Below are 15,971 nucleotides of genomic sequence, written 5' to 3' on the forward strand. Positions count from 1 at the left end.
ACCATCACTGGGCCTTAGAATCCCATGTGCCTAGAGTCACCAGCTCCTCCAGGAAGCCTCCAAAGCCTCCGAGGTCTGTCACGGCAGGAGCTAGGCCCTTAGGCTCATCCAGGCTCCCTCAGATCTTTATCAACACTTCTCCCATTTGGTTGGCCCAAACCCACAAGCCCAGAAAATTCAGGGAAGGAACATGTAGTCCCTGCCCTTTAGGGGATTTTGAGCTGGTTAGAGTACCAGCTGCAGGTTCTGAAAGCAGCAGGAGAGCGGACCTTCTGGGAGGTAACTATGAATATAACCTTGGAGAATTAGAGGACATGAGCTGGGGTGGCCCCATGCACTGACACTGACACTAACATTGACACTGGAGATTTCCCCACACCTGCTGGACAACCCTGAGGGCCAAGAGCCAGAGGCTTAAGCTATGACTGTCCCCTTCCAGGAAAGCCTTATGCCTCTCTGTACCCTCCTATTTGAGGTCTCCCTTTTCCTGCTTCCTCACCTCCCCAGAGCCTGGTCTAGGGGCCTGGGTCCACCTCCACTCTGGGGCTGGTGGGCCATATAGACTACTTTGCAAACCAGCTGTTTTGTGATCACTTGTGCTTAGAGGTCGTGCCAGCCCGTGGCAAAACACTGTGTACTGTATTTATTTATTCTGTTAGTTGAAGAAACAAGACTCAAACCACCTCCTTCCCCGTTCTCCTTGCCCCCTGCATAGTGCAGCATGACACTCTGTCCAGTGTGTATGTCTACCTGTCTGTTGGTCTTACTTCCTGTGATGTTGTGACCTGTTCTTTGTCCTACTTGGCTAATAAAAGAGAACATGGCAGCACAGCCTTTGGTCCACGTTCATTCCCAGGGATACCTGTTGAACAACAAAGTTGTCTCAAGGTCTATTCTATGTCCCTCCACCACCACTCAGGCCCGTGGAGTGTGAGGTCACCCTGCCTGTGACCCTCGGTCACTCCTAGGCTGACCTTGCAGTTCTTGCCAATGGCTTTCACCACTCTGTAGCTGGTGTGCCACTCCAGAGAGGTCAAGATAGCCTGGTGGGGTACTGGTGGCTCATGTCTGTAATCCTTGCTACTCAGGAGGCTGAGTGAGATCTTAGGATCATGGTTCAAAGCCAGCCCAGGCAGAGAAGTCCATGAGACTCTTCTCTCCAATGATCCACCAAAAAACTAGAAATGGATCTGTGGCTCAAAGTGATATATTGCTAGCCCTGAGCAAAAAACAAAACAAAACAAAACAGCTGAGGGACAGTGCCCAGGCCCAGAGTTCAAGCCCTATAACTGATTGAAAAAGAACAGCACAGATACCTGAGGATATTCAGGGTAGTCTACGGGATGGTTCTGCAGGGTGGAGAGAGTCAGCGAATTCTATGGGGACCACAAGCAAGCCATAGCCAAAGAGGAGTGATAGGAAGAAGGCACATTGGATTCAAAGCTAGAGCCATCCCCCAGTGCAAGGGCAGCCTGCTAAAGAGAGTGAGCTCTTGGTCTTAAGAGGTGAGCAAGCAGAGGTTGGAGAAGGAGTTGTTGCTGTGGTGAGGTGCATGTGTTGCTGAGAGCCCAAATACCTGCTAGTATGTGTGTATGTGTATGCTTGCTAAGTGAGCCGAAAAGAGTTGAAGACTGAGAAATCGTGTATACAGGCAATAATCACAGGAAAAAAAAAGTATCACTCAGAAATTCTTGTTATAAAACATTGGATCTTTCTATTGCATTTCAAGGAAAAGAGGACCAGAGACTTCCACTGGGCTCTCATCGTCCTGGCCACACCTCCTTCCCTGAGTCTCAGTGTCTACTCAGGGCCTCTTGCCAGAGGGGTGGTGCTGCCAGGGCTAGAGCTTGACAGCCCTCTCTGTCTGAGGACTTCCTGGTAGGAGAACCCCCGTGGCTCTGAATAGAATGCAGGGGGCTGTCTACTGGGCTCCCCAGGGGCAGGCCCTGACCTACCCACTTCCCAGGTGGCTGTGACCCCAGGAGCCACATTCTTCTCTCCAGTGGGGCTGAGATTAGGGTGGGGAGCATTCCCTTCTCTCTGTGGGCAGGGCTGAGAGATCAAATGTCCACCCCACATCTCCTGCTGTCCCCTCCCCCACCTCAGCCACCCAGTGCCTCCCACATACCTCAAGCATTGAGGGACACACCTTCCCTGGCATAAAGGCAACCCTGGGAAAGCTAGGATTCAACTCATTCATTCAACATTAACTGAGCACCTGCTGTATGCTTGGGCCTGCCGCTGGGCACTGGGCCCAAGGGTGCTCCCAGGTTTCTGGCTAGGCTAGAAGGTAAATGAGATTTTTATTCTACTTGGGCTGGGATAAATAAATCCCTTTCCATCTGCATCCACTGGCATCATCCCCACAGTTGTAGAACCTGCCCAGATAGAAGCCTTGCTCTGCTCTTCTAGGGCTCAGTGGGGCACCTTAGATGGGGTGTGTCTCTTCCAGGACACCACCCCACCTTCCCTCGTAGTGAATATGAGACCAAAAGGCCCCGGTATGGTCTCCTCAGACTGATCTAGAGACATTCTTCTGTGCTCCCACACTTCTTGTTAGGGAAATGCTTCTGAGGTCATGGCAAAGCTTGTTTGCTAAGTGTGAGGAGGCTCTGATTTATTCAAGAGATGTTTGGTCTGTCTCTGATACTGACATCTGTTTGACACCTGGCACAGTTCTCTGTGCTTGGCACCTTCTAAGTCATGTGATCCCCATGAAATTCTATGAGGTATATACTATTATCATCCTCAGATGGAGAAATTGAGGCACAGTGTGGTTGAAAAGCTTGCCCAGGATCACATGCTAATAATGGGCCCCACTAACCTTGCAATCCATGCTCTTAACCAAGGTGGATGTCAACAAGGAGATGGCAAAATCAGAGCCATGCCACTGAATGCGAAGCCAGAGAAGCCAGAGGTCCCAACCTCTAGGAAATGCTGCCTGTGAGGCCAAGAGGATCGTCCTGATAAAGTCAGGACAAGCCAAGTCCAACTTGCTGTTAACTGTGAGCCACATTCTAGTTCTCTTCCATTGAAGGCAACCATTATCCATGTCTAGCCTACTTCCTGGGAAGCTCAGATGAGAGAAAGAGAAGGCATGGGGGTGGGGAGGGGGAGCCAGAGAAGCTAAGGCAGTAGGTGCTCAGGTAGCCCCTGGGGTGAATTGAAAAAGGCAGAAGGGCTCCCCAAACTTCTCCCCGCATTCTTCCTTTTCTTAGGCTTGGCCCATGTGCTTTCAGCTCAGAGATCAGGGCTCATAGAGGTCCTTGTGGAAGGACACCTGCTCAGAGGGTCTGGGGATGGACCCCTTGGGGCTAGGCACCTCCTCCTCCCCATCTCTTTCCCACAGAGCTGCCCTGGGCTGGAGCCCCTCACCCCTAATCTCTCATTCTCCTTTTGCTTCTGGGAAAGCCGATTAGGAGGTGGCCTCCTGCCCGCCCCCCTGACAAGTTTGTCTGAACTTCCAACAAAGGCCCTCAGAGGGCTGCTGAGGGAGGGCTCTGGGCCCCGGGAACCTGACACCAGTGGCCCAGCCTCACCCCCACAGCCTAGGGGAGGCTGCTGTGTGGCTCTGCCCACCCTATGTCGGGCAGGAATGTGCCTCCAAAGAGACCTGGCTCCACAAAGGCCTGGGGGCTGGGCTGGGGCCCACTTAGGGCCCCTTTACCTGGGAGCCCCTTTCAAAAGGAAGGTGGCTGGGGGCCGGTGCCTCCGACAGCAGGTGGGAATGAACATATGTTCACACAAACATAACATACACAAACACACTCCAATCACACACACACACACACACACACACACACACACACACACACACCAACCACAGTATCTACTGACTTCTTCACTGGACCACAAATCCCAGGGTGTCTATCTCCCTGTCCGTCACAGTCTCGTACCAAACTGTCAGACATGCACCCGGCACCTGGGATGCGCCACATGAACCTGCTCACCCTAGAAATGAACTTTTGATGGCTCACGCACCCTCAGACCGCCTACACTCCTTTCTAGACTGTTCTAGAATCAGGCCAGCTTGGGTCTGCAGATACGCAGACACTGCTGTCCGTTGCTTGTGAAGACACTGCCCCAATGCCTCTGTGAGGGTCTAACATTGGCCTTGCTCCCGGTTGAACACCACAGCCACTACCACAAAACCATCCCAATGGGCTATCCTGAATCCACCGCTCACACACAGAACTTTCCCTCCCAGGGCCACTTTCACAGCCCCCCACGGACTCAACAGGCCCGCCAGTGTTCTGCTGTGGCCATCTTGGAAATTCTTCTATTGTAACCAGGGGCCTGGCATCTCCAGTCAGTGCTGCCTGCCCCCATCTCCCTCAGCCAATCATGAGCCATGCCCTCTGGGGCTTCCCAGAGCCTCCATTTCCTCTACTTCCACCCCTCACCAGACAGTTGAGTGTGATGGGGAAGGGAAGAGCCTACCATCCACCTGCCAGAGTCACCTTGGGGCCCAGTGTCCTCATCCGTGAAATGGGGCTCATGTTACTGCTTAGTAAGGGTTCATTAAGTGAATAACTTACACAAATGCTTAGCACAAGTTTGGCATTCAGCAAACTCTCAGTGAATGTTTCTTATTCCTATTATTGTACTCATAAGCACAAACAAACACAAATAGACTCAGCCCTGCATTTAGTCTAGGGAGTAAAATAGAATCATCAACCACCTGGACACAGATACAAAGTAGCAGGTGAATGCAAAACACAGATGCCTCTGCTGGCACAGGAGGCAACCTAAGGCTAGAATCTGAGATCCGTCTAGGGCAAGTCACAGCTACATTAGAAGTCAGAGAGAGTTGGGGTTGAGAATAATAAGGCCAGGAGAATACTCAGTTTGAAACAGGTCTGACATCTGTCATGCCATGCCATTTTTGTATCTAGCACTGACTTCCTCTGGGCCTTCTTTTTCCTTCCTTCCTTCCTTCCTTCCTTCCTTCCTTCCTTCCTTCCTTCCTTCCTTCCTTCTTTCCTTCCTTCCTCCCTCCTTCCCTCCCTCCCTCCCCCCCTCTCTCTCCCTTTCTTCCTTCCTTTCCTTCTTTCTTTTTGACAGTACAAGAGTTGAGCTTGCTTGCACTTGCTAGGCAGGCATTCTACCACTTTTTGTGTTGGCTATTTTCCAAGATTGAGTCTGCTTTATGCCCTGGATTGCCATCCTTCTGCTGGTGTTTCCCTGCATGGCTGCGATGACAGCCACCATGCCCAGCCACTGTGCCTCTCCTGTAGCTGAGATGACAGGCACGCCATCATGTGCATCTAGCAATTGTCTCCCTCTGTTCCACTCTGTAGCAGGGATGACAAGCATGAACCACTGTGCTCAGCCATTAGTTGAGATGGAATATTTATTTATTTATTTTTCCTGGACTGGCCTGTTGAGATCTCTGGATTTCTATCTCCCAGGTAACTAAGCTCATAGGCTTGAGCCACTTGGTTCACAGTGGATCATTAACTAAGCTGCCAGGTTTCTGTGACCTTCCATTCCATCATCTGTAAAATGGGGAGATCTGAACTGACCCCCTGGCTTGTGGGAATCTGAGAGTGCTAATAATGGAAAGGAAGGATTAAGTGGCAGCTGCTGCCTCTAATGACTCTAAGCCAGGCCCCCAGGGTTTCCTCCCCTTCCAAGCCCAGGAGCTATGCAGCTCTGGTCCTGAGCTCCAGTTTGGGGTGCGGGGGTGGGGGTGGGGGAGAAGAAGGGGAGGATTGCCACCTCAGTTGTGGATACTTTCCAGGAAGAGTCTGGAGATTTTGCAAAGCCCTTTGAAGAACAAAGGTTACAGGAGCAGTATTTCCTCCTGGAGGTTGACCGCCCAGTGCCTCCTTTATCTTGGCAAGTAGCTGGAAGAGCTGTTCTTGGAAAGAGCTCCTGTGGGGCGTGTGTGTGTGTGTGTGTGTGTGTGTGTGTGTGTGTGTGTGTACAAAGCTGCTCATTGTTTTGTTGTCCTACCTAAGCAGGCTGATAGACCTGTATACTTGGGTCCTTCACAGATCACCTCATCCATCCCGGGACCTCCACACAGAATGTGCTAAGCAGACAGGAGAGAGGAAAAGCATGTACTATTTCCATAAGGTTCTCCTGGAGGACAAACCTCTCGAACACAGGAGCCACAGTCCTTCAGGAAGAATCTAGGTCTGCTAAGGTGAATAGATGACAATGTGGAGAAGAGTAAGGGATTTCATTCTTTTAGAAGGGGCAGGCCAGGCCTCAGCCCTAAGTGCACAGGAAGGGCCTTTAGTCTGCCCTTGATAAAGCCATCTAGGGAGAGCCTAGAGAGCTAGGAAGCCCAGCCTGGCTCTTGGACTGTGGGCTTCTAGGAAAGTCCCTTTCTGGGCCTCATGCTTATCATGAGTCAGCTTCAGACTGACTTCAGTCCTGGAAGGGTTAGGTGGAGATATCCAGGTAGGGCCTCAGGTGGCTAGAACTTTACAGTAGCTTTTCTGCCTGCCACTTCACTTCTCTTCCCCGCCCTCCCAAATGCCCAGGGGAATGGACAAGGTGGGGCTAGGATTGCTATGGGCTAGGTCTGTTGACAGGCTGGGGATTCCTGTGTCAGGTTCTCAGAATAGACATCCCAGAGGATATCTATCCAGGGCAATTTAGCCTCAGTCCCCATCCATGGCACAAGTCACTGGCCCACCAAATCTGAAGGAGCAAGGAGCTGACTACCTGCCAGGGTGACCTGCTCCATGCCTCAATGTTGAGGGAATTCTTCCTCAAGAGCTGAAACCTGCCACTCTGGAGCCTCCTTAGCAGACCTGACCTGGCTTTGCCTGGGGACTACTCAAATCATGTCTGTGCACAGGGCTCTAGGCCATGTTAACCAGACTAACCTAGGAGTGACCTAGGAGTTAACTGTGCTCTTTCCCACCTGACTTGGCTCTTGCTTTGCCTTTCTGATGCAGAAAGCTTATTCATTCTTCAGACCCCGCCCCCCCCCCCCCCACATGCCATCTCCTCTAGGACACTTGATCTAGCTACCTGGGTGAGTAGGGAGGGAGTTTTCCTCAACTGTTCCACGCAGGACCTGTTCCCTGCTGGGTTCTCCATGAAGTGGGTACAAATTGGACTTAGAGGAACTCACATGAAAAAGTGAGGGATAACAGGGTGATACTCAAGGTGATTGAGCCTTTCTGTCCATGCAGACCTCTCCCTTTTTCTGGCCTGTCTCCCTCATGGCAGTCTTAAAAAGATGAGGCTGGGCCTCAGGCAGAGGGACCATACCACAGGCCTTGGTCTCTTTCTGAGGGCATGGCACTGTCCTGGCACAGGCTTCAGCTTTCATCTTTCAATCCTGAGCAGGAGGCCCAGAGTTTAGGCACCACACCGCAGTCTTTGTAAGATGGATGTGAGGTAGCTCAGTAAAGATGCAGCCCAGGCACTAAGAACCAGTGCTGGGTAGGATAAAGTCCCTGCTTCTAATGTTATATGTCAACAAGGAGACAGACAATAAATGGATAAGCATATACATACATACACACACATATATATACATATGTATATGTATATATATATATATGTATACTTTTGGGATGTTGATTAACATTTGAGAGGCTGAGGCAGGAGGATGGCAAGTTTAAAGATAGCTTGAGCTACATAGAGAGATCTCCATCTCAAAAGAAAAAAATAAAAAGGCTACAAAGAAACTGAAACAGAGCATGAGGTCAGGTCTCAGACAGACGGAATGACAAGACTGAGTAAAGCCTGAAATGACCAGACATACCCATCCAGGTAGACAGTGGATGAGGAAAGAGGCGGTCCCAGCCCGGAGGCTCAAGGGGGAGAAGGATGGGGTGGGGGTGGGGGGTCAGGATCTATTAAGCTGATGACTCCAGGCCCTAATCCCATGCCAGGCCCAGGCTGGTAGTGTATGTAGGGGGAGGGGAGCACCCCCTGCTGGGGTGTAATTTCACGCTGAAGGGCCTGATGGGGCATCCCAGGGACTGATCCTTTCTGGATCAGAAAACCCACTTCCCTTTGTCACAAGCAGGGCGATTAGTGTCTTAACCCTTTGTGGGCTGGCTCAGAGCCAGCCCCGCCCTTTCTCCCCCTCCTTCTCCCTGCCACCCCCAACTCCAGGGGACCTAGCCTAGGGCTGTTCAGTTTAGCCACTGACTGTGGGACCTGGACTTGTATGCAAGGAGGGAAAAATGGTGATTGTGAAAATCCAGGGGTGGGATTCTAAAACAGCTTCTGTCCATGTGTCTACTTCGTGGGACTCAGTTCCCCTGGCCTCTCTGTCCCCAGAAAAGTGAGCTGGCCACCTTCATCTGCAGACTCCTCAAGTTCAGTCTCTTTCAGGAAGCTTGCAGTCTGGTCTCACCCATGGCCTTCCTTAAAGTCTGCTGACTTCACATCACATTCTTCCCACATATCTTGCCATGGAGGGCTCATGATCTCCCCATGTAGTAAAGCCAGAATCCTCTCCTCCTACTGCACTCATGGGGACTGAAGACCGACCCTCCAGAGCCCAGTCCAAGAACACTCACAAGCCATAGCTTACAACATCACAGAGGCATTCCAGGACTGCACAGTTAGCTTCCCACATGGATGTCCCTCTTTTGCTCCTATCCTCCTTTCTGTGCATTGTCACTGTTCAAAGACCCACCAGGAAGTCAGCTCACCTTTGTCTCCACGTGTTCTAGCCTGCCCTTGGGAAGACGGTTGGGTTGTCCCCAGGTTAACTTCACTGCTTCTAGGGGCTGCTCCAGAAAGTTTCCCAGAGCTCCCCAAGGGTCCTTGAGAAGGGCCAAGACCAGGCTGGTCTTCCTCTAAGCTCCCTGGGTCTGTAAAACCCCAGCCCCATTAAAAGAAAGCCCCTAAATGTTATTTACACTTCGGAGTCTTAAAAACCATTAACAAAAGCCACTTAATTCAATTATCTTCCCGGCTGGCTTGGTTCTCAGCTCTGAGCACTGGCCTCCCCTTGCCAGCCCCTCCTTCTGCCCCCCCCCCCACTGTCATTGTGTCAGGCTAATGAGGTAAACTGAAGCGAGCCCTGTCCCCCCTGACAGGTTTATGAGAATTTAATAAAGCGTGGCCGGGACCAAATGAGTTGCCTCAGCCTCCGAGAGCTCATTGTCTTCAGCGTCAGCGTTTTTTGACTCTTGCCTTGTCCCCTCCCCCTGCCCCAGCTCCAGCCTGGCTCCCGCCCCCCCTCCCCCCGCCCCAGCACTTCCCTAGGTGAGCCCAGGAGCCCGGTGGACCCGGCAGAGGCCAGCGTGACTCCACGGGGCAGAGCACCCAGACTGACCCCTCAGGAGGTCAGAAATTGAATCAGCTAGTGTCATGAGGCACTGTGGACGGACCGCCATGCCTCACACAGCGGATCTCACCAACATACAGAGACCGTGGCTGTTTTCCCATGCTGCCTTGTGCTCAGGTGTCACAGCCCCTGACAACCTCAGGCTACTTTTGGGCAAGATTCACTTTTTCTTGACCAGCCAAAATGAGCTGTCCCTGTAAAGGGGCTTCCCTTCCTGTCAGGACACAGGGTGGGGCATGGAGCTTCTGTCATAGGCTGGTCTCACTCTTTACCTGGAGTGTCATTGCTCTTTACATTTCTCCTAAAAGGGGACCAGGGGTGGAACACAGCCCAGCCGGCAGAAGGGACTTCCTTGCCCAAATGTTCTGTTCCGGGGGAGTTGGGGTTCAGATGGAATCAGTTCCCAGGCAGAGTTCCCTAGCTGGCAGAGAGAAAGGCTTCACTGCTGGAGCTCCCGGAATACCCGGAGAAGCGAGGCTGCCCTAGGTCTGGCCTTTGCTGCCTCTCTGGCTTACAAAGTCCAGGAGTTTCTAGATCATTCTAAGACCTAGAAATCCTTCTGTTTCTTGCAAAAGTGTTTTTGAGGAGTCATTTTCTTTTGTGGCTGAAGTTTGACGTAACAGGAGACTTATCTAGGCCATGAAGTTGATGAGAGTGTTCCAAGTGACTATGTTAAAAGTTCAGTTTTTGTCAGGTGTCAGAATTCAGGCTCAGACTACATTCAGGGTACCATAGCAGGGTCAGGTTTGTGTTATTACAAAATCAAGACTCAGTGTATGGAAAAGGGTCAAGGATGTTTGTTCCCAGGGCCAGAGGTCACATTATGATGAGACTAGGAGCTATCATGTGTCCATGATCAAGACTCAGTCTAAGTCCAGGTCAGAGTTCCATACTTAGTCAAAAGCCAGGGTTATCCAATGGACAGAGACAGAATAGTCTAATAAAGAATAGGTTCAAAGTTAGGTGCCAGTGGCTCATGCCTGTAATTCTAGTTACTCACAAGGCTGAGATCTGAGGATGGTGGTTCAAAGCCAGCTTGTGCGGGAAAGTCTGAGAGACTTATCTCCAGTTAACTACCAGAAAACCAGAAGTAGAGATGTAGCTCAAAGTAGTAGAGCACTAGCCTTAAGTGAAAAAGCTCAGAAACAGGGCCCAGGCCCTGAGTTCAAGCCCCACACAACCAACAAAAAAACAGAACAGAACAAAACAAATAAACACCACAACAGGTTCAGTATATGCACTAGGTAGGATCAGGATTCAAGAGTGTGACCGGGATCAAATTCAATCTATTACTGAGGTCAGGACTCTATATGGGCAGATTAAGGAGGGATTAATCTAAGATCAGTGTCAAAGTTCAGTCAGCAAAGGTTTTCTCTGTGATGGCAGGTTCCAGGAGTGGTTGATTTACTTAGTAAATCAGAATGGCTTAGCACCACTACCTCCTCTTCATTCACCATTCTAGTTGTCCATCCCCTCCCATTCCTCAGAGCCTTGGGTCTCAGAAGAGAAAAATGCAAAGTTGTGTGGTTGGTTAGTGCTGGGCTGAGCCACCACTATCCCTTGTCATGTGCTCAGGGTGCCCTCTGGTGGAAATCCACAGTAGTGTCAAGTTCCTCAGGATTGGTTCACTTGCCTAGCCATCTCCTCCAACTTTGGGGCGCCTAGCCCTCAAGGTGGACTCACTCACTGATACCTATCTTTCATCACCCTGCCTCCCACATAGGGATTAGCATACTTCCTGCCTAGTCAGACATCTTTGTTGTTTCGAATGTGATTTCATATGTATTTTTATTTATTTATTTATTTTCTGGTACAGGGGCTTGAACTTGGGAACTCATGCTATTCAGCTTGCTTGTTCATGTCGGTGCTCTATCATCTGAGCTATGCCTCTAGTCTGGCTTTTTGGTGGTTGATGAGAGATGGAGTCTCCTGGAAATTTTTCTCCCCAGGCTTGCTTTGAACTGCAGTCCTTCAGATCTCAGCCTCCTGAGTAGCTAAGAATATAGGCATGAGCCACCCTGACCCAGGGTGACTCTCTGTAAGTCACTATTACCTAGGCCTTCAATCATGGGCTGAGATAGATACCTTATATTCACTCATCCATTCTACAGGTTTTACTGAGCACTACCCATCTGCCAGATAAGTATTGAAGGCATAGCCCCAACCTCTTGGAGCTCACATTCCACTTACCTCTCCCCAGTCTCCAACTCCCAATCCACACTTTTCCTTAGAAAGACACTGACATCAGTAGAAGATTAAGCAAGACTTGGAACTGGACAACTAGTGTCCTGGGGCCCCCACAGAAATTACACTGTCTTAGGTTAAGGATTCTCTTTTTTCATGTCTTCACTCAGCTCTTCTGGACTCATGGTTTAGCCACCACAAAATATGACTGAGGCTCCTAAGTCTGCATCCTAGAGCCCTCTTCTCTCTGTTTCCCCCCAAACCAAATCTGCTACCATACACCCAGGTGCTCAAGTCAAAATTCTCACCTTCTCCCAGATCCTTTTCTTTCCTGCCTCCAGGAAATCCAACAGGGTGACCTTGTTCCATTTGTCTCCGACACGGATGATGGTTCTGTCTGGCCCATGGTGACCGTTGCGGTTCCACGCCGCCCCCCCCCCCCCCCAGCGCAGCTCTTTGCAGCTCCCTCCTAACCCACCCCTTGCCCTGCAACACTCTATTTTCCACACAGCAGGCAGAGCCATCTTTACAATCATAAATCAGATCATGCCATTTCCTTGCTTAAAACCCTCCAGTGGCTCCCATTTTTACTGAAAATAAAATCCCAACTCTTTGCCCTGCTTACGAAGCTTGCGGTGAGTGGAGCTGTATCCTTCTCCCCACCTCTCCAATTTCATCCCCACCCTCATCTCTGTAGCCATTTATTTTTCTTGTTTTGACTCACAGAGACCAAGTTCGTGTTTCCTTGGGGGCATTTGTAGTGGTCATTTCCTGAGTTTGTAATGTCGTTTTTCTAGACTTTTGCAAGGCTGACTCTTGTCACTTGGAGCTTAGCTTAAGTGTCACCTCTTAGCAAAGATGTCTCCAACTATGTAACTCCCCCCACACCTTTTTGAGGTTCTTTTTGCACATTAACTAATGTCTTTTGGTCTTGTTCGCTTACTTTACTGTCTCCCTCAAGTAGAATTTGATGTTCACCACAGCTTGTTCATACTATATTCCCAGTGTCAGGCACATAGTAACAGCTGGTTTGAAGCAGCTGTCCTCATTTCCTCCAGTGAGAAGAGAAAGAAAGGACCCCAGGTCCTGAACCACTTAACCGACTCCCTTATCCACGCCAACAGCAGCTCCCTGTAGGAGGCAGGGCTCCCTGTACCACACCAGTGCTCTCTAGGCCCTGAAGGATACCTGTCCTTTCATAAGCTCTGAGTTCTCAGCTGAAGCCCTGGAACTCTGAAGACAGGTCTGGATACCCCTGTTCTCAGACTCCAATGATGGGGGGCAGGAGTGTAAGATTTAGCCTTCACCCAAGGGCTCCTGTAGCATCCTTGCAAGACTCATCAGGCTCTGCCTGAATTCCCAAGGCTAGGGAGCTTGCTGCCCCTGTGCTGTCAGAACAATGTCCTCACCTTCCAATGAAACAGCCTTTGCAGTGGTTCCCCTCGGGGGGGGGGGGGCTGCCATGCATGGGCTAGCAGGGTTGTGTGGGTAGAGGACATCCTTCAACTCCATTCTCCCCCACAGTGGGGTCAGACTTCCCTTAAAGAACTTGTCCCTTAGCTCTCATCTAGGGAAGCATCTCAAGGGGACCAGTCCTTGGTGTGTCAGACCTAGAGAGCTTGGAGTGGGGGGGAGCTCTCTGCTGGGGTTGAGTGCATGGTGAGAATCCTTCCTGATGTGCCTGAGGAGGAGGGGATGCAGAGGAAATAAATGATGATCATCAGCTGGAGCAGTCAGGAAGGGGCTCCAGAGAGCCACTGCCTCTGGCTTCCACCCTATTCTTGCCTCTGTCCTCCTCACAATGATGATCTCCGATCTATTGATTCAGTGGTTTATGGACTTCCTAGAATCCTTATGTGACATTTACTCTTCCCCAGCAGCTAGGTCCAGAGGAAGACCTGGAGATCTTGGGAGGAAGAATGAGGAAGGAGCCCCAAGAGTATAATTCTGAGAATCCAACAGTAGGTGGGAGTGGGTTTGGGCCTGGACTCAGTATGGAATCTGAGGTGTCTCTTCCGGAGATGGTGGGAGAGGGCAGTCCAGACCACATTGCAAGCAAGCAGCATCAGCAATGGCTTCTCTCACCTTTGATCAAGGCAACAGGTGGCATCTGGGGGCTACCAATGACCCAAAAGAGAGAGGATGAGCCTGGGAAGTGGCTCTACACACACATTTTCACACACACACACACACACACACATATTTTCACCTCTCACACACACACCTGGACCATGGCAGAAGAGCAGCAGATGCCTTCTTAGAAAGAGGAAGTGAGGCTGATGAAGTCATGTTGGGTGAATAGGGTGTCATGGCCCCCAAGGGTGGTGGGCCAATGTGTGCCACCATCACTGCTTGCTTGGATCCCTGCAGGGAGAGGAGGGGCTGACTCAGAGCAGCTGGATCTTCCTCCAGCCCCCATTCCTCAATCAGCATCCCTCATCCACCTGGGCAGATCACAGACTGAGATCACAGGCTGGGCCCACATTCTCAGAGTCCAGAAAGGTCTGAGTTTTACCCTGGCCCCAGAGCCCTTCTCCCCTTGCCATCCCTATGGGGCGGCCATGCCTCTAGACTTCCACCCCCTCCCACTCCCCCACACAAGTGTGATGTTGACAGTTACCCAAACACTGTCATCCTTCATCTCTCACAGAAGCCAAGCAATTGCACCCACAGTGGCACTCCTACGTGCATCCAGCCTCCCTCATCTGACACACCTGTTCCCGCTGACATTACCAGGCCTGTACCATCTCAGTCTTTTCTCCAGCCATGCACTCCACTCCCCGGGGAGTCCCTTTCTTTTCAAGGAGGGCTTGTGCTAGGATGCTGAAAGCCCTTGGCCACAGGCTGAGCCCAGCTGATCAGCCAGAGGCTCCACAGTCAGCTTCTCCTTTTGGCCTGCTCACCACAGAGGACGGAGTCTAAAGATGCTTTATTCAGGAGTGAGGCACAGCAGGAATGGCATGGCGTGGGCTGTGGGCGTTGTTGGCGGTGAAGATCACATAGCAGTCTCCATGGCTGAAGAAATCCCTCAACTACTCAGGTCCTAGTTTTAACTCCCCTGCCTCTAGTCAGGTAGGAAGGGGGGGGGGGTGTTCATTCAGCTCTATCCTAGGAGCCATCCTGGCTGGTCAGAATTCTTCCTCCCAAATGAATCCTAAAGGTCATTTTGGGGTAGAGACAAGGGAGAGAGGGTAGGGACAGAAGGAGGGTTAGAGGCCTTTTACATGGCATAAGGAACAACATAGGGCCTGACCTTCTCCCCCTCTCCTCTTCCTCCTGACTCCAGGGGCCTCCCTGAGTGTCAGCTCCTAACTCCACAGTTCCCGGATGTGAGGGAGGAGGGGCTGGGCACCAAGGTTCCAAGTTTCATTGAGGCAGGGCTGAGGGTGAGGTGTTGAATCCAGAGACCCTGCTTCAGAAGCCCAAGGCTGATCCCTACTTTGAGGTGTGAGGTGCCCACACTATCACCACATTCAGCCTCCAGAGTTCTGGAGATGGGGGCAGATGAGGCCTCCCGTGCCCACCCACCACTGGGTCTTCTCAAATTCTCTCTCCCCACCCTCATTCTCTCTCTCCCGGCCCTCTCTCTCTCTCCCATTTCTCTCTCCCTCCCTTGCTCTAATTTTTGCTTAGATGCCATTGGACAGAGAGAACCCAGAAAGGTGAGTCAGGCAAGAACCTGGCCTGCTAGGAGGCAGCCTGCTCCCGGGGTATGTTGAGCTGGTTCCCTTCTGGGCGTGGCACATAGACGGTTGCTGGGGCCGGTGCGTCCAGGGCGAAGAGGCTGGGGCCTGGGCTGGAGCGTCCGGAGGACGCGGCCGAGGCAGCGGGGCTGAGCTGCACGGCCGTGGTGTCCTGCGCTGTGCGCTCGCTGCTCTCCATCTCCAGTGCTACCGGCCCCGCGCGCCCGGCGCCTGGATCCCGGCCAGCAGTCGCCAAGGAGCGCGCGTGGGGTGCAGGGCCCCGGCTGCTGCACACACAGCAGGCCGTGAAGAAGCCCAGCGCTAGCACTAGCAGCGCCGGCCCCACGATCAGGGGCGCGTTGTGCCCTGGCAGGAAGGAGGCAAAAGCGCCCACCAGTGTCACGTTCACACCCGCCAGCAGCACGCATAGACCGCAGGCACAGCACAGTGCAGGCGACGGTAGGCCGGGTAGCCGGCCCTGGGCACGGCCCTTGGGCGCCTGGGCCCCCTGGATCTTCTTCTTTGAGGGCGGCATCGTCCTGCACAGGCAGGGTACACCTCAAGCTCCCACCCGTTGCTGGTCCGGAACAGCCCACATGTCAGGGATGAGATCACCGTGGTCCTGTGGGCACACAGCAAGAGGTGCAGCTCAGCCTCCCATCTGGGCTCAGTTCTGTGGGTACACTCAGGACTTCGTAGCATAGGGTCATCTTGGTGGCCCACTGCCTCTACCTCTGGGTTATAACCCACCCCGTGTTCTGTGAGTCTGCCTGTTATTTCCTCGCTTGGTCCCTCAGTGTCCCTAACCCTGAATCTCACCATCCACTAAT

General features: G+C 51.9%; 1 protein-coding gene across 1 annotated transcript; it reads right to left on the reverse strand.

Annotated features, from left to right (window-relative positions):
• Positions 1 to 15,145: 15,145 nt before the first annotated feature.
• On the reverse strand, positions 15,146 to 15,676 carry Tmem275 (transmembrane protein 275). Its single transcript, XM_048349976.1, has one exon. The coding sequence runs from the start codon at positions 15,674 to 15,676 to the stop codon at positions 15,146 to 15,148; it is 531 nt and encodes a 176-aa protein (XP_048205933.1).
• Positions 15,677 to 15,971: the final 295 nt, after the last annotated feature.

Source organism: Perognathus longimembris, chromosome 7, assembly GCF_023159225.1.
Source record: "Perognathus longimembris pacificus isolate PPM17 chromosome 7, ASM2315922v1, whole genome shotgun sequence".
In the NCBI taxonomy this organism is placed as follows: domain Eukaryota; kingdom Metazoa; phylum Chordata; class Mammalia; order Rodentia; family Heteromyidae; genus Perognathus; species Perognathus longimembris.

What these genes read in the sequence shown, in the direction of transcription:
- Tmem275 (XM_048349976.1), bottom strand. Translation starts at nt 15,676, where the DNA reads ATGCCGCCCTCAAAGAAGAAGATCCAGGGGGCCCAGGCGCCCAAGGGC.